This window comes from Mustela lutreola, chromosome 11 (assembly GCF_030435805.1).
Source record: "Mustela lutreola isolate mMusLut2 chromosome 11, mMusLut2.pri, whole genome shotgun sequence".
Classification (NCBI taxonomy): Eukaryota; Metazoa; Chordata; class Mammalia; order Carnivora; family Mustelidae; genus Mustela; species Mustela lutreola.
Window position 1 is genome coordinate 44,266,654 of NC_081300.1, and position 23,955 is coordinate 44,290,608.

Sequence of the window (23,955 nt, forward strand, 5' to 3'; positions counted from 1 at the left end):
TCCCTAGGTGCCCCCACCAAACATCACCTCTTTTTGGGGGGCGGTGACAATTCTATGGAAATTTTCAAGCTCCCTCATTCTTTTTAGAGCCAAAGAGCCTAAGTACTTAGAAACAATCTTAGAAACCCTTTGTCCTTGAAGCACTATCGTTATGTACCAAAGACAAAGACTGAAGGAGTAAAGTTGTTTACTAAGTACCTTAGAGCTTGATAGCGGTAAAGCCAAGAGCAGAAAAGTCTGAAAGTAAATCTGTCACCATTTCTACTATATCAAGATTTAAATACCCTTTGATCTGCATACGTATACAATTTACCAATAATCCGTTTCAGCTTTGTGATTTCACATGGTTGCCTTTTTGTGTGCCCATCCTGTTTCTTCCACTTTATTCTGTGCCTCCAGCACACCAAGCGTATTGTCCAGAATAGATGCTCATTAAAATGTTGCTGTAGGATCAAATGAATGAATTTCAGTAGACTCAAAGTATCTCTAGGTTTGGGGATAGTCTGAAATCCTTTGGCCTGAGGACAGTGGCTATTGAGAGCTCGTCCATTCTTTACTTAACCAGTATTTTTTTGAGTAGTTCAGATTACATATTGAACTCACAAAATATGAACATTTAATTGAATACCCCAAATATATTTTGAGACAAAGAAAAGAAACCAGTATTAATGCATCTATCTTTTAGGCTGAATTAAATTCACTTTGATAATAGACCGTTAACTCAAATTCAAATAATTTGAATTTGAGTTAAATAACCAGTCACTGTAACCACTGTAACCAACTTAACTAAAATAAGCTAAGAAATAAATAATAGCAATCTAGTTTTTCAGCTCGTACCATAAAATGTATCTAGGTACTTTCCTGCCTGCCTCACATTGGCATGTGTGTATACACACAAGTGTGTCACATGACACACACGCACACACGCACGTGCGTGCAGTCCACTTGCACCACACTTATCTTTGAAAAATGGATTGCTGTAGCTCCAGAGGGAAATTCTCTGATGGTGGTGAAGAATGAAGTCATTCATTATTGTGACAATTAAATTGTTATTACTATTGTCATTGTTATTTAAAGTCCCAATTGGGTGCCTGACTTTTTCTGCAGTAGAGTTATAAACAATGAATGCCGATCTTTAAAGTGTCAAGAGATCAAGTTAGTAGCTACATATGACTACCTAACGACCACTCTTTCCAGATAGCTCTCAGCGGGGGATACAAAGCAATTGATAGCACTCTTCAGGACCAAGTGGAGAGATAACATTTCTACACTATATATATGGGGACATGGTCTTGGTACCATCTGTCACAGAAACAGACTGACTTCAACCAACAGATTGCATCAAACTCATTTTCTAGACAAAGAAACTGAGGCTTGACAGAGAAGGAAGTATCAGCCCAGAGAGGGGATCATGAGCTCCCATAATTCACTTAGCCCCTAGGTTCCTGCACCCCTCATCCTTTTTTCTCTCAGTGTTTCAGGGCATTGTTCCTTCAGTTTGTGCGAAGTTGGTTGGAGGTAGGCACCATGGGTTTGATTGATACAGCAATTTGCATCTCAAGGCATCGCTCGATAAATACAGGGCAATGAAAGGCCACTCTCTCACAAACCAATTTCCCCCTCTGGGCTGACTTTAGAAGCTCATTGATGTCACTTCCTTCCTCAGTCAGCAAGTGAATTTTCTTTAATTCTCAAGACCAGCTGTCCATGCTGTCAACAGAAAGTTATTAAAATTCCTTTAAAGTGAATAAAAATAGCCTAAAAGCAAATGTACTTGGAAACAGGAAAGAATCAGTATGCAAAGTCCACAAACCTCTGAGCAAAATAATGTTGATCCAACCAGAGATTTCAAACATTGTATATTCAAGATGCTAGAAAAAATAATTAAAAGATGCTAAAACGCATACTTCTTAATCTTTTATTAGCAAGGGCTTATGCAGTTACAATTTATACCGAAAATTCCATTCCTCTTTTTCAGATATGATTTGAATAAACTTGGGAATGACTTAGGTTTTCCTGGAGTGGGATTCCCTCCTTTTTTCCTGCATAGGCCAGAGAACGTATACATCTCCACCAGCCTAAGACTACCCATAAGCAGGAGAAAAGAAAAATTATCATTAACTGCAATCATAACCACTAGGGCCACAAAATAATTATATAATTTTATATTTTAAGTCATTAGAGTTTTAATAGCTAAAGGGAGGAGATGATTTTTCTTATGTTTAAATAACTGTAACTCACAGAAGTGGTCTGTCTGGCTTCTGAGTCCCTGGGATCCTCTAGCGACTGAATGACCTCAGGAATTAGAAGCCTGCCCTGTTATCTTCTGAATCAGCCCTTGCCTTACCCCTCGATCCCCCAGCATGGCACCCACCTTGTTGTCTGAGCTGCACCTGACCTGCTAATTAAGTCCATCCGAAACATGGAAGTGTTTCCTGCCACTTCTACACGAACTGTCACCTGCCTCTTCCTCTTTTGGACAGATGACCCAAATCCTGGACTCACTTGGATCCTTTGCCAAGGAAATCTGTATCCAGCCTGTCTTGTCATCCCAAGACATGGCCCAGGTTTGTGTCTTGGATTCCTACCCGTAGCTGGAGCCAGGGCTCTCCCAAGTGTATTACTCTTACAGTTCTGGAAGTCAGACGTTCAAAATGGGTTTTACTATACTAGAAGAAAGGTATGGCAAGACTGCATACCTTCAGGAGGCTTGAGGGGAGAATCCACTTCCTTCTCTTTTCCAAGTCTAGAGGCTGACCACCTTCCAGGCTCGTGGCCTCTTTTGGCCACGGCATCCCTCTGACCCCCACTTCCATTGTCACATCCCCTTTCCTCTGACTTTGGTTCTCCTACTTCTCTCTTAAAAGGACCCTTGTGATGCCATTGCTCATACCCAGATAATCCCAGATAATCTTCCCATCTCAAGACCTTTAATTTAATCACATCTGTAAATTCCCTTTGCCGTGTAAGGTCCGACATTCACGGGGTCCAGAGTTTAGGATATGGACATGGTGGGTGCGGGGGGGGGGGGAGGGCATTATTCTATTTACCATACTTGCCATGTCAGTTTTCATAACCTAGATACCTTCATTTTAGTTATGGGGACAAGCCCATAGGGCTCCCTTAATAACTTCTCTTTATATTCTGCTCCTTTCTCCCCTCCCCCGTCTATTTGGGGACACCAGTCTCTACACGTTCCCTTCACTGAAAACCTAGGGCTTGCCCTCGCTCCCTTTCCTGTACTTGCCACATCCACACAGTCTCCAGAACTTACTTGAGAAAGACCAGGCGACCTTCCATCCCAGTTTTCCCTCCTGAAAACCTCCTCCCTCCTGCCTGAGCACTGGACATGCTCATTGCTCTCTCTGCCTCCTGTCTCCCACTCACCGCCATCCCGTCCTCCACACAATTACCGAAGTCATCTTTCTCAAGCACGGCTTTGGTCACCTCACCCCTGCTGTAAAACCTCTGCTGGCTTTCCACAGCCTCAAAAACGCTTCTCGGGGCGCCTGGGTGGCTCAGTGGGTTAAGCCGCTGCCTTCGGCTCAGGTCATGATCTCAGGGTCCTGGGATCGAGCCCCGCATCGGGCTCTCTGCTCAGCAGGGAGCCTGCTTCCCCCTCTCTCTCTGCCTGCCTCTCCATCTACTTGTGATTTCTCTCTGTCAAATAAATAATAAAAAAAAATCTTTAAAAAAAAAAAAAAAAAACGCTTCTCAACCTCACCTCAAGCCAGAGACGCCCCAAGGTTGTTCTCTTAGTCTCTTCCCACCCCCGCTACTTCTCACCTGCCCCGGTATACGCTCTCATTCTCTAAACCACTAGAACCTCTCGAGATTCATCCAAATACACCCTCTGTTCGCCTCTGAGACTATTCTTCCTGTCACAACTCCCTGGAATGCCCATCGCTTATCCTTTGCCTGCGAAATGCATGCTCCCTTCCTTCTAATCCTCCCAATTCTGGAGACAAGGAGATATTGTGAACTCTTAGTTATAGATGGCCAAACAGGCTGGGCCTTCGTTAACTGGCCCCAAATCAGACACCTAGTAAATGGCAGGGCTGAGATTAGATACCAGATTGTTCTCTGCTCCGTTCACCAGCGTCCAGTGGGCTGCTGCGTTATTAGATGATGATGATCTGATTGCTTGGGCTCTCATTTTTCTCTTGAGTTACTTCAGAGTTCCCTTGGTTCCTAAGGAAACAAAGGGAAGGCTTTATACTGCTGCTGCCACCCCAGGCTCCCCTCCTGCCTCTTCGCAGTTAGCAACAAGCATTGAGTGCTCTTTTTTTTAATAATTTTTAAAAGTTTTTTATAAACATATAATGTATTATTAGCCCCAGGGGTACAGGTCTGTGAATCGCCAGGTGTACACACTTCACAGCACTCACCATAGCACATATCCTCCCCAATGTCCATAAACCCACCCCTCTCTGGAACCCCCTACCCCCAGCAACCCTGTTTGTTTTGTGAGATTAAGAGTCTCTTATGGTTTGTCTCCTTCCCGATCCCATCTTGTTTCATTTGTTCTTTTCATAACCCCCAAACTCCTCACATTGCATCTCCACTTCCTCATATCAGGGAGATCATATGATAATTGTCTTTCTCCAATTGACTTGTTTCACTAAACATAATACCCTCTAGTTCCATCCACGTCATCGCAAATGGCAAGATTTCATTTCTGTTGATGGTTGCATAGTATTCCATTGTGTATATATACCACATCTTCTTGATCCATTCATCTGTTGATGGACATCTAGGTTCTTTCCATAGTTTGGCTATTGTGGACATTGCTGCTATAAACATTCAGGTGCACGTGCCCCTTTGGATCACTACGTTTGTATCTTTAGTGTAAATACCCATTAGTGCAATTGCTGGGTCGTAGAGTAGCTCTATTTTCAACTTTTTGAGGAACCTCCACGCTGTTTTCCAGAGTGGTTGCACCAGCCTGCATTCCCACCAACAGTATATTGAGTGCTCTTTTTAAAATGCACATTTGACCACATAGTTCCAATGTTCCTCCCCACACCCTGCCCTAAATTTCCTTAATAACTGACTTCCCACAGCTCTTGCAATGATCATAAATCTCCCAGAAGTGGTCTATGTTACTTGCTTCCCTGCCTCATATTACACCACACACCCTATGTCTCTACTCTGGCCATGATGGCTTCCTTCCCATGCCTTGGACCCACCCTGCTCCCCCTTGTAGCCTAACTTTGCACATGCTCTTCCTTCTGCTGGATGTTCTACTCCTTTTTCTAGGCAAGACTGGTGCTCTAACTCAAAAGGCCAAGCTTTTTCCACAAATCATGTTGCCTCTTCTTCAAACATTCTGTGTATAATCCAATACAAGATATCTAATTATTAAAACATATCAAGAGTATCTCATAGAGCAATGCCATTAAGAAAGGAAGGAAATGGGTTCTTATTATCTGAAGACTCCAAGATTGGCCCCTGGCATTTTGTAACAGTGGTGTGATAGTCCGTTCTTAACGCTGTCATTCCAATTTCTGTGCTCCTTACGCTGCTGCTGTATCTCATAAAATACTTGGCCTCGTGCTTGAATCCTTAGTGAAATGTTCAAATGTGCTTTTTTTGGTTCATTAATTGATTAGTAAATATCAATTATTCATTACATGTCTTAAAAAAAAAAGTTTGGCAGTTTGTTAAACAACTAATCTTGCAACTATCATACAACCCAGTGATCGTTATCCTGGGCATTTATCCCAAAGGAATAAAGCCTCACCCTCACAAAAAAGCCTGCATGCAAATGTTGATAGATGCTTTATTCATAATAGCTAGCAACTACCCAGATGACCTTCAGTAGGTGAATGGCAACACACACCTTGTCCCTCCACTCCATGGAATACTATGCAGCAATGAAAAGGAAAGATTGAACAGGAATACACAGGCCAACATGGCTGCCTCTCTGGGGAATTCTGCTGAGTGTGGAAAACCAACCTCAAAGGTTATAATGAAGGATTCCATTCATTTAATATTCCTGAAATGGATGGAGAACAGATTAGTGGTGCCCAGGGCTAAAAGGAGGGAAGAGGTGGTAGGAAATAGATGGGGCTCTAAGAGCACACCAGGAAGGATCCTCGCAGTGATGGAAATGCTCTGGGTCCTGACTGCATCAGTGTCAGCATCCTAGCTTTTGATCTACGGGATGTTACCATCAGGTGAAACTAGGTAAATGGTACCCTTGATCGGTCTATATTGTTTCCTAAAAATGCAAGTGAGTGCGCAGTTATCTTATTTAAAATAAAAATAAAATAAAAGTAGTAAAAATGAAAATAAAATAAAATAATAAAATAAAAATTTTTAAGGACATGTTTAATCAAGGGTGTATCATATCATACCAAGATGTTCACAAGCACTTAATAACTCTAGTGGTGCAAAATTTCTTCTTTCCTCTCTTTCTTAGTTGGTTGGTTTGTTGATCATTTATTATTACTAAGGATTTTTTTTCTTCTACGTAAGACATAAACAACACTGATCGTTTTCAGGCTGTTTCACCAAGAAGCTTTACCATTTTAGCATCTTTATTCTTTATATCCTTGTAACCTTTCATAAATTACCATGATTTTTTTTTTGTCCTGACCAAGATACCTTTCATAAAACTGTTGGTTTTCATTTTAATCACTGCGGCACCTTAAAAACAATGTATAATAATGTCTTTATTATCTTCAGGAGTAAAAGAAAAGATTTTAAAAGTAGTGTTGGTGCCACCTGCCATGTTAGAGCTCCTTCTCTGGTCCTCAAAGTTCCAGGAGCTCAGTGTTCATATTATACTTGAACAGGTTGTCATGGTTTGGAAACCTTTGATTGGCTGTTGTTCAAGTTTTTACTCAGTCCTTTTTATCTCTCTACTTCTCTGCCAATGTTTCATGCAGTCTTAGGGTATCACCCTCACCGGATGTCCCCTCCATTCTCTTAACATTTTTGCCTCGTGTGGTTTATTTAAGATTTGGCTTTTTTTTTTCCTCCCAATTATTGGAGTGATCATAAAGGTCCATATCGCAATATAAGTGTTTACACAGATAGCCCTTGACTGCTTTGGAATTTGAGTGAGAACAGAGTGGGATCGGTACTGCATTTTATTCATTTTTTCACACTTTAATGTCACATTTATTTTTGCTTTCTCTTTCAGTGACTAGAGAAAAAATCCAGGAACACATCACCAACCAGGTATTTCTTCCCTTCTCATAAATTGTAGAGTTATGCTTTAGATGTTAATAGTTAAGCATTTGTAAATATGGAGAAAAAAGTTTTGCTAATTATTAAGTATGAGCAATATACATGCTGTTGGTTCTGAGAACAAATACATTGGTCAGACATGGATGATCACCTGCTTTCTCTGTCTCCCCATTCTCCTTCCTTCCCCCCCCCACCCCCCCTCCCCACCAAAGGAAACAGTGGAGTAAAACACTGCCAGTTCTGATTTGCAAGGGTTCCCCTGGGCATATCATGACCTCTGCATTGATATTCTCATGGCTACAAATAGACACTTGTATCTAATTTTCCCTTAACTGAGTGACTCTCCTGTGTGAGCTTCCCAAGTTTTAAATTGACCAGCTGAAAGTCACTCCCTCCCAAACAGTTCCAAACAGAACCCCTCCCAGGGGAACCATACAAGTTGACTTTCCCTTCTGGTCTTTGATTTCTATGCAGCATGGTTAGCCAGCATCTTCCTGTCTGCTTCATTGCTTTCCTACCCAGTCTTGTCACAGACTTATTTTTATTTGCTGGTAGATGGAGTCACTCTGTGTCACTGTTGAAGGGAGTTGACTACAGCCACCCATAAAACCAAGGGAGAACGTCACCAAACCCTGTCTTCCCCCACCCCACCTCTTCTTTCCAGAGGTGATAGGACTGTCATTCCCCAAAGGCTGCCCATGCCAGCACACTCAGGAGAGCAAAGAGCGGCATGCTTGGGCTCCATTCACAAACACAAATCCCCATGTCCTTTTATTTTTTAATGGTTTTTCCCTGGGCATTAATTATAACTCACCCTTGCCAAGGAGAAGAGTGGTAAGTCTACTTTTAAACCAGTCAAGAGTACATTTTCCAAAGTCTTCTCATGCCCTCCCAGGTAAACTCCAAGTCTAGCCCTCATTGTCATTCCACCCCCATTAAGTTCTAGCTTCACCTAATCTGTGCCAGATGCCCCGTAACTCATCAAGCTCTAAAAATAGTTAACTCATTAAGCTAATGTACTATACCGCAAGTTCAGGAGGCAAAATTTAATGCTGATCAAGTACCATTTTGCTTTTGCCTGTAATTGGATATGTTGACTGATAGCAGCAGCCATCTTGATATTTGAAACGGCGGTCATTGCGCAATGGAAAAATCAGTGAGCCATTTCAAGTGGTTTATTTGCTTTTTGAGCTTCATTTCTTGATCACTGTATTTTCAGTTATTTGTATGTGCTCAAGTAGCTTGGTAAGGCTGAGCAACAGTTACCCGGTAAAGTTTATTGCTACCATTTTTATTTATTTAAGTCACATAGGGAATACTTTTTCTTATAAAGAGACCTGTTTTCTTTATTAAGTTAACAAGTTAAAGCAGTTGACCAACACATATATTAAGGCCACCTCTTATGGGCAGATTTTCATTTCCTATACTTTCCTTCTTTTTACATTTGGCTAAACTAACAGAATATGTGGACACCAAAATAGAACACCAAGTATTTACTTGTAATCTGAAACACTGATGTGCTGCCAGATGAAATCATAATGGTTTCCAGTCCCAATAAGAGAGTGAGATTCTTTGGACTTTAACATAATGAGGAAGGGTCTTCAGTACCTTCGTTATACAAGGAAGGGTCTTAAGTATATTTTGTTATTCAGTTGTTCTCAGAACAGACAGTTGTGTTGTTCACTGTCTGCAGCTGGTATGTCTAATTTTACTATAGAATTTCTATTCTTTCATCTCCCAAGTAGAGAAGAGCTCTCCACTCTCACGAACACACAGACAATACAATACAAAGAGGCACCTTACACCTCTAATTTATTGATTTTGGCAGAGAACCAAGAAATGAAGTCACACCCCTTCTTTAAATCACTGGGCCAACCCCCGCCCCCATATTTGGCTTTTAAAAAACGAATTTGAAAACTCACTTTGGATGATCAATACAGTGTTCTTTATCAGAAAAGAATGTAAAACGGAGCACTGTTGAGCATTAATCTTTGCCCCTAAATCCTTCCCACCGGGCACTATAGATTGTGTAATTAAATTGAAACTGAAAATCGAGTCCTTTTTTTTTTTTTCCTTCTTTTTCCATTAAGTAAGCGACGAATTGCACACCAATGTGAGAAATCAGGGCTGGGGCGGATGGAAAGCTCCAGCCCCTTGGCCAATAGCCAGCCTGCATTTTTAGCCGACAGCAATTTTACCACACCTGAGCTCTGAGAACAAACAACTATTTGAGTTCTCTGGAGGGAACGCTGGATTCTTTCCTGTGTAATTCACTGGGGAAATTAGTATGCTTTTTTAAAGTAACTTGTTAACGCAGCTTGTTTATGAGAAGAGGACAAAAATGAGCAGTGAACCGCTTGGCAGCTTATGTCCCAGAATGGGATGAAAGCATGACCCATTTTTTCAGCTGTCTCTTTGGCAGTTCGGTGCTGCAACCATTTCCTCTCTGAAAAATGTTCCTTCTAGAGATGAAATCTCCTTTAGGTTTTCTGAATAATTTTTACTAGGGGAGATGAAAGATAATACCCTAAAATGCTACCAAAAATACCTTCGAAACCTCGATTAGAATATCGCCCCTACAGAATGGGAATACAGTGCATCAAACCTTCTCACTTCAACTTGGAAACTGCCTTCTTACAGAGTAGACAAGGGAAACCTGTAGTAAATTAATACCTTCTGTGTATGCCTTTTTGAATAGTAGATGATTGAAACCCATTGTGAATTAGGACTTTTTTTTTAACTTGGCATGGTGACAGAGAGGGGCTTCATTTCTTGTGGAGAGGACATGCACGTTGGGGAGGCGCTGGCGGGGACAAAGGCTCACCCTCACTGAATGGCCAGTTGAGAGAGAGCCAGCCCTGTTGCTGTGCCATGAGAGCTGTGCGTTCGTTCCTAGGGCTGTGGTAACAAACTCCCACCAACTGGGTGCTTTCAAACAATGGAAATGGGTTGTCTCTGTTCTGGAGGCTAAAAGTCCAAAAATTCCATGTGTTGATAGGACTCCCTGCTCCCACCAAACCTGTAGGAGAGGATCCCCCTCCTCGCCTCATCCTGGCTGCTGGGTGGCGGCCGGCAGTCCTTCGTGATGACTTCCAGCTTCTGTCTCTGACTGTCGGCACGTGGCATCTCCCTGTGTGTCTCTTCTCTTCTCTCTTTTTTTTAAGATTTATTTTATTTCTCTGAGAGAGAGAAAAAGACAGAGAGAGTGGGGGGAGGGGCAGAGGGAGAGAAGCTTCAAGCAGATTCGCTGCAGAGTGCAGACTGGGAGGTGGGACTTCTGATCCTGAGATCATGACCTGCACCAAAACTAAGTGTCAGGATGTTGAACCAACTGAGCCATCCACGTGCCCCATCTCTTCTCTTCTTATGAGGACAGCAGCCATATGGGGTTATGGTGCCATCCTAATGACCTCATCTTGACTCGATGACATCTGCAAGTACCCTCTCTCCGAATAAGGTCACACCGACAAGCATCAGGAATAAGGAATTATATATACCCATCTGGGGGACACAGTTCAACTATAAAAATCGGGGGACCTCGGAGTGATCCTTGAACCCAACTTTCCCTTTGACCCCTGACCATTTATGATGTGACCTCCTGACACCCCTCCCTCCAGCTCCTCCTCTGCCCATCCCTCCCCCACCCTGCACCTCTTCTTCCAGACCCTCCTCTCCTCTGCTCCCTGTAACTCTCCTGCTTCTGTTCACCGCCTTTCCATTCACCTTCCCTGCTGCTCCTCTTTGCTTTCTAAAATACCAACCCTCTGTAGCCATCTTCTGCTGCAAAACAAAAATCAGACCAAAACACCTCCCCCACATTTGGCAGTGATGACGAGCCCTCCTTGGGCATTATACTCTCATATGAGGTTTTGTTGCACAAACCTGAGACTGCACTCCTACCCCACCCTAAGAAATGCTGGGTCAGGAGTTGGGTTCAGATTTAGCACAACCCTTAGACCAGGCCAAAAGGGGTCATATACTTTCCAAGACCCCAGACATCACAAACGCAGAAATGCAAAGACTTTTTTTCTTTGGAGCTTGGTGTTTTGTTGAAGTTTGATACTCAGCGGAGCGCACCTAAAATAGGGGTGGCAGGACAGAGCAGCTGAGTCAGGCCCCCTCGTCCAGTGGAGTGGGGTTGGGCTTGGAAACCAAGGAAGGAGGGGCTTCGATAGCTTTAAGGTGTACTTCTGCCCTTCTCTCTGCTTTGGAGAGAGGTGGAGTGGGGGACACAGTTTCGGGTGATATTTAGAAACGTCGGGTGATATTTAGCAATCCTGAGGTCAGAAAAGTGAGCTATAAGTGAAGCATGATCCCTGGCCCCCACCCCTCCCGGCCAAGGAACCTAAAGAGACTGAGTCATCCACCTCCTTCAGCAGATCTAGTCTCTGGCCTGACTATGGCTTCTGCCTTGACTTCCTCCTAAAGGTCCACGGACCACTCAGGTCGTCAGTGGCAGGGTGGCTCCCGGGGAGAGTAGGGCTCCTATGGCTTCCAGGCCCAGGATGGTCCCCTTCTGGTCAAGCTGCAGACCCTGGATGGAAATGAGGGCCACGTATTGGGTATTGGTTACTTTGAAACTTCGAAATATTTATTTTTTTTAATTTAATTTTTTATTTTTTATAAACATATATTTTTATCCCCAGGGGTACAGGTCTGTGAATCACCAGGTTTACACACTTCACAGCACTCACCAAAGCACATACCCTCCCCAATGTCCATAATCCCACCCCCTTCTCCCACTTCGAAATATTTAGACACAACAGTATGTGGGCCTCCATTCGTGCTCTTGCTCTGGGCCCAAAAATGTTGAGAATGATTCTGCTCACACACCTGCAGCTTTGAAACTCAATATGTGAGTCTCATAAAAAGCTCAGATTGAACCCACTCATATATTGTCTATAGGATAAAACCCTAGCCTTTGAGTGTGAAACCCAGGGCCTTGTGCCCCCATAATACTTTGGACAGCAGGCTCCTCCCTAGATTCATTTCTCATTCTGCTGCCTTCTGTAAAACAATTGTGTGCTATAGAAACCTGTTCCACCATCATCCTAACCCCTTTTCCTGCACATGCAAAATTTACTCATATTCCAAGACCTAACTTAAATACCACCTCTTCCATGAAACTCTTCATCATGTAGCTAAGAATAATTTCTCCCTCTTCTATGCTCCCATACTATTTTTCAGTCCTTTTGCTACTGCTCCTTGCATGTTCTACTCTAGTTTCCAATTATTTGTCCCTATATGATTTTGTAACTGGATGATCTAATCCTAATGAGACAAAGTCATGTTTGGTTCATTTCAGTGTCTACCATTAGACCTTGCACATCATAAATAACCAACCAATTGCTGGTCAAATGTGAATTTTTCAAGTCACCAAATTATTGTCTGGATAGCCAGAGGGATGCTAAATGTGGGCAGCCCACTCCCTATACACGGTGCTGCTCCAAACTGTTGCGTCATTGATACCTACACTTGAGAACCAACCGTTGTCCTGTGCCCTCCCCAGCAAGAAATCTCAGCTAGGAACAGAAAGGATAAGCTAAGAATGCACATGGTCTCTATGAATAATGGTCCCACTGTCAGAGGGATGAAAGAATCAAAGGGCAGGGAGACCCACACCTCTATTTTATCTTTGTGTCCACATCCCACCACAGCCTGTAGAATGTTAAATGGTTTGCTTGGGTCAAGACATGAGCACCGGACTTTTTTTTTTTTCTTGAATGAATTTCTCAAATTTCAGTGTAGCATGAACTTCATAACTTCTAAATTTAAAGTGGGATTATATTACCTCGCACTATTCTTATCAAAATGGCCATGCACTCAAGGAGACAACTTTGACCTAAAGAGAGTTTCTCACTTCAAGTTTAGCACTAATGGAACTCATAAAGATCCCACCCCCCTCATTCTCTTTGAAGATTACCTTCCAGAACTGGAAGTTATGCTTTAGAAAAGCTGTCCAATTTACGAGCCTTTTTTTAAGAATGCTTGAAAGCGAGACTAAAAGGCTCCTGAAGTGAAAGTAGCATGCATAGTGTTTAACAAAGCAGGATTTATAAAAGATGATCTTTATTAAAGGTCAGATGGCTTCCTATCTAGAAAATACGTAGGTGTAAATGTCAAAAGGCTGGGGCTCACCTCTTTAATCGGAAGCCAAGGAAATTAAAATATTGTGTAAGGGTGTCTGAGGAAACAGACAACAGAGAGCGGTCTGTGGAAATAAACCCTTAAGACAGAGGGAGGATGAGAAAATGGCCCTCGGGTACTTTAAAAGCATGAGCACTAGAAGCAAATAATGACGGAGATTAAGAGAATTGTTTATTAGCAACACTGCATGATCTATTAGCAATCAAATATGCAGATAGTTCTCACTCAAGCACTCAAAATGCGTCTGAATAATTGCAACCACTGATTGTGCCAGCCACTCAATGCTCCATCTCATTTATCTGTCACAACAACACTATGAGGATACATATTTTAATCTCCTTTTTCTACAGGTGGAAACTCAAGCTTGAAAGATTCCGTAATTCTTCAGGTTCTGCAGTGCTTTGCACTCAATTATTAATAATACCCGTCAACGCTGTTACTAGGCCCTTGATGAGCTTTCTGTGTGCAGGCTCAAGGCTCAGTTTTACATAAAATTATCTCATTTAAACCTCATGTAAACCTTACAAGCAGTGATCTTGTGAGGTAGGTACAAATCAAGGGATTCACGGTTCATCAAGTGGCTTGCCTAAGATCACAACGCCAGGATTGAAATAATAGAACTTGACCGTGTAAGCACCAACCACTATTCTATACTGTTTGAAATACCTTTATTTAAAGGTACCTGGCGGTGAGCGGCAGAGTCGGAATCAGAATCCAGACATACATCATTCTGAATTCCTTTCTTTTCGCTATTGGTCTATATCATTACTAGTTCTGAAAGTTTTCCTATTAACTAAATGATCCCACCATGACCACCCTAATCCAGCACCCCAATTTTGACACTAATCCTGAAGCCAGTGATGGTGAGACCCTAGAACACAGCTACTTAAGATGGTAAGTTTTTTTCCCCCAAAGCAACAAGATGTGCCTATGCTCACTCCGAGGTTCCTGTTAAGCCTTAAATTACCTTTTAAATTAAGTAAGTGAAAAATCAAGTGAATCTGGTCCAAGAGAAAAACTATTTTGTCACCTGAATAGAAATTAAAAACTGAGGGGAAAAAAAGCATACGTTGGGATAATCTGCTGCCCACTGGCAATTTTCCTCAGCAGAGCCCCAGCAGAAACACCATGAACATAAAACAACAGAATGGAAATAGACCAACTATAAAGATGTGCTCGTGTTCCTTTATTTTCCAGAAAAGTACCTTACTTCTAAAAACTCTCTTATAAGTTCTTCATTCTTGGTTATAACTGTGTCATTGTATATACCCTCATGTGAGAAAACCTAGGATATGGAAGCTCTGTGTCAAAAATGTAGCATCTCATAAAAAGAACAAAAAGAGCTAATTTGCCATCTCGTGTAAAGGAATCACACCACCGTAAGACGTTACCGCTTGATAACCCAGTGAAATGGATCCCACGAATGATTTTTTTGTCAATCTGTTTTCCTACTTTTTCTTCCTCTCTTTTGGGTTTTTGTAATCACATCCCTCCCTCCTCGCTAGCACTTGGAGCTCAAGAGGAATAATCTGGGTAATAGGAATTTTTCAGCTTAGCAGATTTTATGAGCCAAAATGGTTAGCACCTCATTTGGGATTATTCTCTCCACACGGAACAATGAGCTTCAGCAGCCAAGCTCTAGGTGCCAAGAGTGCAATGATTAGCATTCCCCAGCTTGAACACCACCTCCAAGTGGAATGTCTCTTTTTCATTTCTAGGATTAAAGCTTTGATCAAAATGGGCCACGAAGCCAACATGTCATCCTAGTTTGGTATATACTCAAACGACAGGGTTTGGTTTGGTTTGGTTTTGATTTTGTCTACCTTTAAACTATTTTACCCATATTGCTTTCTCCTCATAATAGGAATTGAGTAAGTCGTCAAGTGAAAACTTGGTATCTTTGGGATTGTGGGAAAGAGATGCTTAAGGGGTCATCATTTTGAGTAAAAATGGCTGGTTGTCATAAAAATTTGTGTTTTAAGAAGTAGTGATCAAAGGGGGGCCTGGGTGGCTCAGTGTGTTAAAGCCTCTGCCTTCGGCTCAGGTCATGATCCCAGGGTCCTGGGATCGAGCCCTCCATCGGGCTCTCTGCTCAGCAGGGAGACTGCTTCCCCCCTCTCTCTCTGCCTGCCTCTCTGCCTGCTTGTCATCTCTGTCAAATAAATAAATAAAATCTTTAGGGAAAAAAAAAGAAGTAGTGATCAAGGGATCAGAAGTATTTTTGTAGTGTATACCTGTCATTGCTTAATTCAGATGTACTCCGTATTTCCTTTGCATTTTGAAACTTTAAATACTGTTTGATCTTTATCAGTGTGAATTTCACTATTTCCAATATTTGGCCACCCTAAATATTTCTAAAACCCCCCAAAAGGAAAAAAAGACAAGAAGTGGCCATTAATACTAGACCAACTCTCCAGAAACCACATTGTATATACAGTCTAGACTCCCTTAGTGCAGATCCCCTGGGCATCCATCAAGAAATTCCTTTTGAGTTTGTGTGAACTTTTGTGTTTACCTGCATTTTGTTGAGGAAGTGTTCCTTGGTCTTTTGTCAAAATCTCAGGAGTCCAAGAAAGTGTCCTAGAGAATTTTTCTACCTCTCAATAGAGAGAAAAAGTGATCCCACTTATTTCTTTCATTATGCATAACTTGAAACCGATATCATTTCAACTTTATTTGTAAAGTAGCACTTAGAACCGATTTCTGTTCTTGTAAAATATACAGATGAGTAGTAAAAATTCAGAGTACCAGGAAGGATCCCTAGTGAAAGCTACCTTGTGTTTATTATCCTCCCTGTGGAAAAAGTTATTATTCACAGAAATGTTATGTTACATTCCATGGTCAGTCATCAAACAAGGAAGGAATAAACGCGATTCTTCACTGTTTCATCATGGGTATGCGCCTTGCTCAAAATGTATTAAAGGGGAGTATTTTCATCATGCTATTACTGAATAATTAAATTAGGCCAATGTTCTGTGGATGTGGAATAATGTAATTTACTTTGTTGAATGATTAGCCAATCAGATTTCTCTCATTTTCTAAGGCAATGGATTGACTAAAATGTGACCATAAACAAAATAGATTTTATTAGGCATAATCTACTTTGTAAACAAATGAAATTAATTCTCTGCCTGACCTAAAGCTTTGAAAATGAAAGACCAAAATTGAACACATGCTTCCAATTTTGGTTCTGTTACTAAGATGACACTTAATATAAAAGTTACAATTTAACTTCCCCTCAAGTATTCCATACTTGATACTAAATGACTCTTAGAAATATGTTCATCAACAGATGGGAGCCACTTATGGCCTCATAAACTCCAAAGCAAGTGAAATTATCTCAGCAAAATAGAAAGATTACAAGAAAGCCTCATCTGGTTATCTCAGAGATGATTAATGCATTGCATATTGGTTCAATGGTGCAATGAATATTGACAGATAATCACCCTTCCTCATATGAAAGAAATACGGAGGAGATGAATGCTACTCATGTATGTTTTTAATCAATCAATAAGCAATTTTAGTACATGCCCTATGCTTGGAGCTGAGCTTCGTGCGACGAGATGTGGAGGAAAGTGCCAGCACCGACCCTCTTCTAAGGGGATTGTCTCTCTTGGAAGAGAAGACTAACAGGCCTTAAGTGCTGCATAGAATGACAGACTGTGTTACTGCTTACTTGCTCTTAACCACCCAGTATAGACACTGTGGGAGTTCGGAGAAGTCAACAATCAACGAAAAGAGGCCAGGGAAGGATCATGGAGAACTTGAAACCACATTTATTTAGATTTGATTCAGCGGGAAGTACAATGAGCTGGCAACAAAGTTTTGAGAGTTGAGAAATGACCTCGGGAAAATGAGTGTGGAATTTTCTTAAAACCATATCCTGTATTTTCCTTTTTGCTCTGTCTCCAGTGGTACCAGCCACCAGCCTCTCTCCAGGCTACTCTGCTTCCCCTCCTGCCAGGCCCCCGGTCCATTCTCCACTGGGCAAGGAGAGTGAGCTTTATAAAACATCAGTCACATCATGTTCTTGACCTCCAGCAGCTAATAAGACGCTTCTGATGAGACCCAGCGTGCTTCCTATGCTCTCCACCATCTGATTGTCCTACAAGATAGGGTCCCACTCTCCTCTTCGATTTCATCTCTTGTCACTGTGCCCTTCCCGCTCATGTGACAACCACACGGGCCCTGCCCTCCATCCTTCCACCGGGCCTGTCTCACCCTTACACGAAGACCCTTTCACTCGCTGCCCCTGACAGACATGCTTGTCATTCAGACCTCTGCTCCAGTAGCTTCTCCCGAAATAGATCTTCCCTAACCATCTATCGTCTGTGTTGTCTCCATTTCCTCTCCGCCCCCGCTACTCACACTCCCATCACTGTCCGCTTTGGTGTTTGTTTCTCACTTACCACCAGTGACTTTTTTTTTTTTCTTGATTATCCCTTTGTTGATTTGCACATTAGCTACCTCCACCCACAAGAACATAAGTACCAGGAGAGCAGGAGTTGTTTGTCCCAAGGCATTAAACAGTACATATATTAGATGCTCAATAAATGTTTGTCGAACGAATGCTTCACTTAATTCATCCTGTGGGCAGGCAGTAACAGTGGTCTGGGCATGAAAAAAAAATGTGTGCGTGTCCTAATATTGATAGTGGAAATGAACACTGAATAGAAAAACTGAATAGAATTTGGTGCCTGAATATGAAGGGACGTAACAGTCTAAGACAAAGATTAACACGAGGTCCCTGGGGTTACCGCAGAAAGGTGATACTCTCAGCAGAAATATAAAAGTCGTAGTTAAAAGCCACATTTTATGAGTATATACTGCACATTGGACATTATATATATATATATATTTCATTATTTTTCACAGCTCCATTAGGGAGGCACCATTTTCCGTCTTATGGATGGGAGGCTGAGTCAGCTCCCACCAAGGTGTTCAGTTAGAGATGCTATTCCAGTGAGGGAGGTTGATTTGGTAGAAAAGCACTGGTAGAATAGTGATTGACAGTTGCATGTTAAGCAACGTGTGTATACCGATCCAACACCAACTCACCACTCATCCTCTCCCTGTGGCCTCAGTCCAGGAGCTTGCCTTTAACTAAAGGAGACAGGAGCCCTGGTGGGGGTCGAGACAGGCAAACTGACCCTTTCCTGCCATCTAGTGTCAGCACCCCTCCTCGCTCAGGAGGGAGCGTGTTCTGAACCTGGGAACCTCACTGGACGGACCCTGAGTCACAGGCGAGGCAGGAGGCTTTAACCCATGGGTCTAAGAACCGATCTAGAAGTGCACCTCCATCTACTTTCAGTCACCATACTGGCTACAGGCTAGTTACCAGTGGCCTTCAGTTATAGAAGACCCTACGGAAATCCCCTGTGTGGAGTCTGGGACTTCATTCCCCCGGTTGTGCACAGCTTTCCCTTGTGTAGGAAAGTAGATGGAATCAAGAAGCTGTGGTGTTATTTCTGAGTGGGGGGTGCTGAGATGTGTTCACCAAGGAGCAGATGACAGCATTGTAAGGAGGCAAGGGAGGCGACGATGCACTGTCGGAAGGACCTTCAGAGAATTCTGCTTGCTGGCTGGATGATATCAGTGTCTCTGTAAATAGGTTAGACAGTCCATCAGTGACTGGATATAAGAAAATTGTAGTTGGATATCAACACAAGCCCTGCCCTCTCACCTGGCATTGCTGTTCCCAGGGCTCAAGTAGCTTTGGACTAATAGGTACTGGGTTGTGGAAGAAGAGTTTCCCCAGGTATATGCTACTTCCCCGGACTTGGGCTCTGCCTAAAGAAAGCAACAGAAAGGGTTGGACGACCCCCAGCACCACCGCCCACCTTGGCTGGGGTCCCACTCGCACTTACGGAGTCCGGGCTGCAGAGGGCAGGCGCCTCTCTGTCATCCATGTCCACTCGCAGCTCATTCATTTTTTTTTTCCTGAGTATTTTATTTTATTTTATTTTAAATTTTTAAATTTTTTATTTTTTATTGACATATAATATATTTTTATCCCCAGGGGTACAGATCTGTGAATCGCCCGGTTTACACACTTCACAGCACTCACCAAAGCACATACCCTCCCCAATGTCCATAACCCCACCCCCCTTCTCCCAACCCCCCTCCCCCCAGCAACCCTCAGTTTGTTTTGTGAGATTAAGAGTCACTTACGGTTTGTCTCCCTCCCAATCCCATCTTTTTTCATTTATTCTTCTCCTACCCACTTAAGCCCCCATGTTGCATCACCACTTCCTCATATCAGGGAGATCATATGATAGTTGTCTTTCTCCACTTGACTTATTTCGCTAAGCATGATACGCTCTAGTTCCATCCACGTTGTCGCAAATGGCAAGATTTCATTTCTTTTGATGGCTGCATAGTATTCCATTGTGTACAAATACCACATTTTCTTTATCCATTCATCTGTTGATGGACATCTAGGTCCTTTCCATAGTTTGGCTATTGTGGACATTGCTGCTATAAACACTCGCAGCTCATTCTATACCAGCTCTGGGGAATGAAGTTGTACAGACCCTGAAGACTCCCCGCCTCAGGCTAAGGGATGGGGACCAGCGCTGCTCATACCTGGCCTTGCGAAGAAAGGGGGACCCAAAGGAATATCCAGGGCCAGGGTCCTTAATGCTTCTTAGTTTCCATAACTTCTTGAATCAAGTAGACTCACCTTCAGGAGAAACAACTCATTTTGGAAACCCCAAAAAGCTTCAAAATTTGGATTCAAATAATATCAGTAAGATAAAATGGGTAAAATTGAAGGCATGAAGGGGTAAGACCTACAAATATGCATTTTGATCATCACTTCGTTTCGGTAGGGATCTGTTCCTTCTGATGACCTCATCTCGTAACTCACTCTGTTGCCCCCTGCCTCTCTGTCCCTCTCCTTTGCTGTGAGTGTGTCTTACTTTCTCCCTGGGTATTTTTTTCCACACTGAAATCCCCAAGAGAGATCCCACTCGGCATGATCTCACGATCGATCGCCAAGGCCTGATCTGGTGCCTAAGGCAACCCTCTCTTCCTAGTGCAGGATCCAGGTAAGCCACGGGGGCACCGAAGGCTGAGGGGCCTGCTCTGGACTGAGAGGGCTGGGCCAGGCTTTGGGCAGGCAGCCTTGGGTAAAGCTGAGTTGTCAAATCTGCAGGTGAGTAAGCCAGAGAGGCCTGTGTGGCGCTCAAAGGTGCTGACACCGGCAAATCTGATCCTGGGCTGGCAGACACTTAACCAAATCAGACGAATGGAATGTGTTCCTGCCAGGGTCACTGTGGTTCTCACAGCGTGGCCCTTCCCAGAACTCAAGTGGCTTTGGACTGATAGGCAATGAATGGGAACGAAACAAGCCCTGGAGTACATGCTGCTTCCTGGGACTGAGTTCTCGCCCACACCAACGGTCTCACCACCATCACGGCCTTGACGTAGCTCTTCTCTTGGACTCTGTGTCTCTTTAAGGCTGTTACTTTTTTTCTCTTCACTGATAACTGGTTTTCCAGCCCACAGCCAGAGGGGAGATGGATTAATGGGCTTAGCTAGTCACTGGCCACACCCCTGAGCTGAGGTGATCACTCCAAACTTTCTTACTGGCCTAGGGATGGGCAGCCTTTACAGCAGGTGCTCATTCCTAACTGGTGTCCACCTCCATCACGTCGAACAGGAATAGGACCTGTTGCTTTAGTCACTTCAGCCTGCAGCTGGGAAGATGGGCCTTCTGCATGAGCTTCCCAGTGTTAAGGGACAACCAGAGAAGAAAGGCACAGAGACGGGATGTGTTAACATTTTGGAGAAACTTACTATATGTCAGGCACTGTACTGGGCCCTTTGAAACTGCCTTTATCTAATACATTCTCAAAGAGACTCCTTTTTTTTTTTTTTTTTTCCTGCCACCAGTGTGTCAGAATCAGAGGGCTGAGATTTTAGGATGGCCTTGGGTAAATGGGTCCAAAAAGGCTTTTTTGGCTCAAAGTTGGTTCTAGGTCATAGAACTGCCTACTCTGGGCAAGAAAATTCTTACCAATCTATATAGTCTAGTTCAGTGCAATAAGATGAGATTCCATAAGGGGTTCCTTTTCTCAGCCTTATTTTATACATATGTACACAAACGCACACCATGAACATCTCCAAAGGGCAAGTGACACTTCCAAAGGGCGAGGTGCTTGGGATTCTGGATGCCAGCCAATGCCATCACTTCCATTTCAACATGTCCAAGAACAAATATTAGGATTCTCACTTTAAAAATAGAAAAACAGAATTAGAATGTTAATTGACTTCCTGTAACAACACTGGCTGTGTCTTTGTAATAATCTCTCATCTCTTAATATTTCCTTGCATTTTGGCCAGACTTCCAGCTGACTACCGACACCTGTGACTCACTGCCTGAAGGAGCTTACCCTGGCTTCCTGTAGAGCAGCCTAGAATTGCCAGACCTCTTCCCTGTAGGAGCCTCCAACCATGGCTGATGGGATTTGGTGGGATAACTCTGGAGCTCTCAAAGTTCCCCAGTGGACCTGAGATCCAGTTCCTACTGTGCTAACTTTCTTTAAAATTCACCCTATCCTCTCTGCCTTCTCTTCCCTATCTTATTTTCCTATTGTCCTACACATACTTGATAGAATCTACTCCAAATTAGCCACTTGCCTCAAATCTTTGACTCAAGGTCTGCTTCTAGGGAAACACAAATGAAGACACTGCCCTAAAATCACCCAATGAATATGTGGAAAGCCTGATGGCTCTGACTTAAAATTAAATGTTCTTTATATTTTGTGGATCTATCCAGCCACCATGTTGTTGGCCTCACAACGGCTTTCTTCTCTCTTGCACTTACATCTCCATCCTATGGAAGCAGCCAAGCCCCCTCCTCCATGGCTGACCCAGGGCTCTGGCCTTCCCTGGCCCCCTGGTCCACCCCAAGTTAGTCCCCTGTTTCGGTATCTCCCCATTTATTCATTCCCCTTGCTTGGTAATCCATACCTTTAACATCAAAAGAGAGAGAAAGAAAGGAAAGGGGGGTAGGAAATAGGAAGGAAGAAAGAAAACTTCACACATAGGCTTCCAACCCAGGGCAGCAGGCTCCCTCTTCCTCATTATATCCCTGTGAACAAGAGCAAGAATAGTCTAGCAACTGCATTGTCTAGAAGAAGGTGTCAGAGTCAAGGTTGACTCCTCCATGTCTCTTCCAGAACCCTCTCTGGTATACACACTCTTGTTTTTGCTCATCTTCAGTGCAAGGGGATAAGCAGCGGGTTGACAATTAGTAATTTTTAGAAAACTCAACACCAACTTGGAGATATTAGAGAGTCCTATTCTAAATCGATTAGATATCTACAATTCCAGTGAGCTATCAAAATCCTTGCAGTGCAACATCCGTTTATCTCCTCCTTCTTCTATTGCAAATATCATTGGCTGTATTTGTCACTCTCCTCCCCACTGGACCCGTGCAGGGCACACCCTGGAGACAACATGGTGAGGATCAAACATCGGAATGGATTTCACGTTAACCCCCTGCAGCTCCTCATTAAAGTTTTGAGTTTCTTTAAAAAGCAAAGTGTTGTGCTCATTCTTCCTAAGATGGAAGTAGAGAACTGGACTGGGTTCCTGACTCCACCACTGACTCCGCAGAATGAACTTGGGCAAATTACAATGCAAGTAGTTTTATTTATCCACGAATTTGAAAGCAATAGCCTCATTTTTCTCAAGAAACCTTAGAAGAAAGATAAAATAATAAATCTATAAAAGCACAATGGACTCCTTGGACAGAAGCCTTACCTACTTACATACATCGAGGTTATGTCTGTTTCCAGGTTCCACGGGTCTCGCCAAACCAGAGAACGGCACTATTCTCAGTAGAAACTTCGTCCTTCGCCCTACATCCTCGTCTTTTATGTTTCTTTGGCTTTAAGGGAAAAAATAGAGAGAGAAATTAAATCCGAAATTAGAGGACTGGCAAATGAAATTAGAATTTCAGTCCCTGCATCCAAGTTGACTATAGAAATGAGCTCGTTGGACCAGTTGGAATAATCTCAGTATTGAAAGTGTTGTTTTGTGTTCAGGCAGCTTCAATGATTGGAAGGTGGCAGCTGAGAGAGAACCAAAGGTCACCAGTTTCTCTCTGCACCACCCACCCCTGCCGCCCCCAGCTTCACGTACTCATTATTTCTTCCTGGGACTCTAAGTGTGCTTTCTTTTCTTCTGTTTTCTTTCATCATCTTTATCGCCACTACACTGATTTTTTTTGCTTTCCCATTTCTGTCTCTCAATTGTCTTCTGCTTCTTTCTTCCACTCAGCTTTATCCCCATTGAGCATTTATCATGGACTCTTTTCCCTTTTTTTTTTTTAAGATTTTATTTATTTGACAGAGAGTAAAATCACAAGTAGGCAGAGAGGCAGGCAGAGAGAGGGGGAAGCAGGCTCCCCCATAGCGGGCTGAGCAGAGAGCCCGACACAGGGCTCGATCCCAGGACCCTGAGATCATGACCTGAGCTGAAGGCAGAGGCTTAACCCACTGAGCCACCCAGGCGCCCCTTATCATAGACTCTTAAGTCTGTCATGTTTTAAGTGAGAAGAGGAGAAAAAGACTGGAAAAGCAGAGGAAAAGCATTCCTATT

General features: G+C 43.0%; 1 protein-coding gene across 1 annotated transcript in view; it reads left to right on the plus strand.

Moving 5' to 3' along the window:
- The window catches only part of CHST9 (carbohydrate sulfotransferase 9), a 233,054-nt gene that overhangs the window by 196,182 nt on the left and 12,917 nt on the right, over positions 1-23,955 (plus strand). Inside the window, exon 4 of the mRNA XM_059139311.1 lies at positions 7,151-7,188. Coding sequence (XP_058995294.1) covers positions 7,151-7,188 — 38 coding nt within the window. The remainder of the gene's footprint in view (positions 1-7,150; positions 7,189-23,955) is intronic.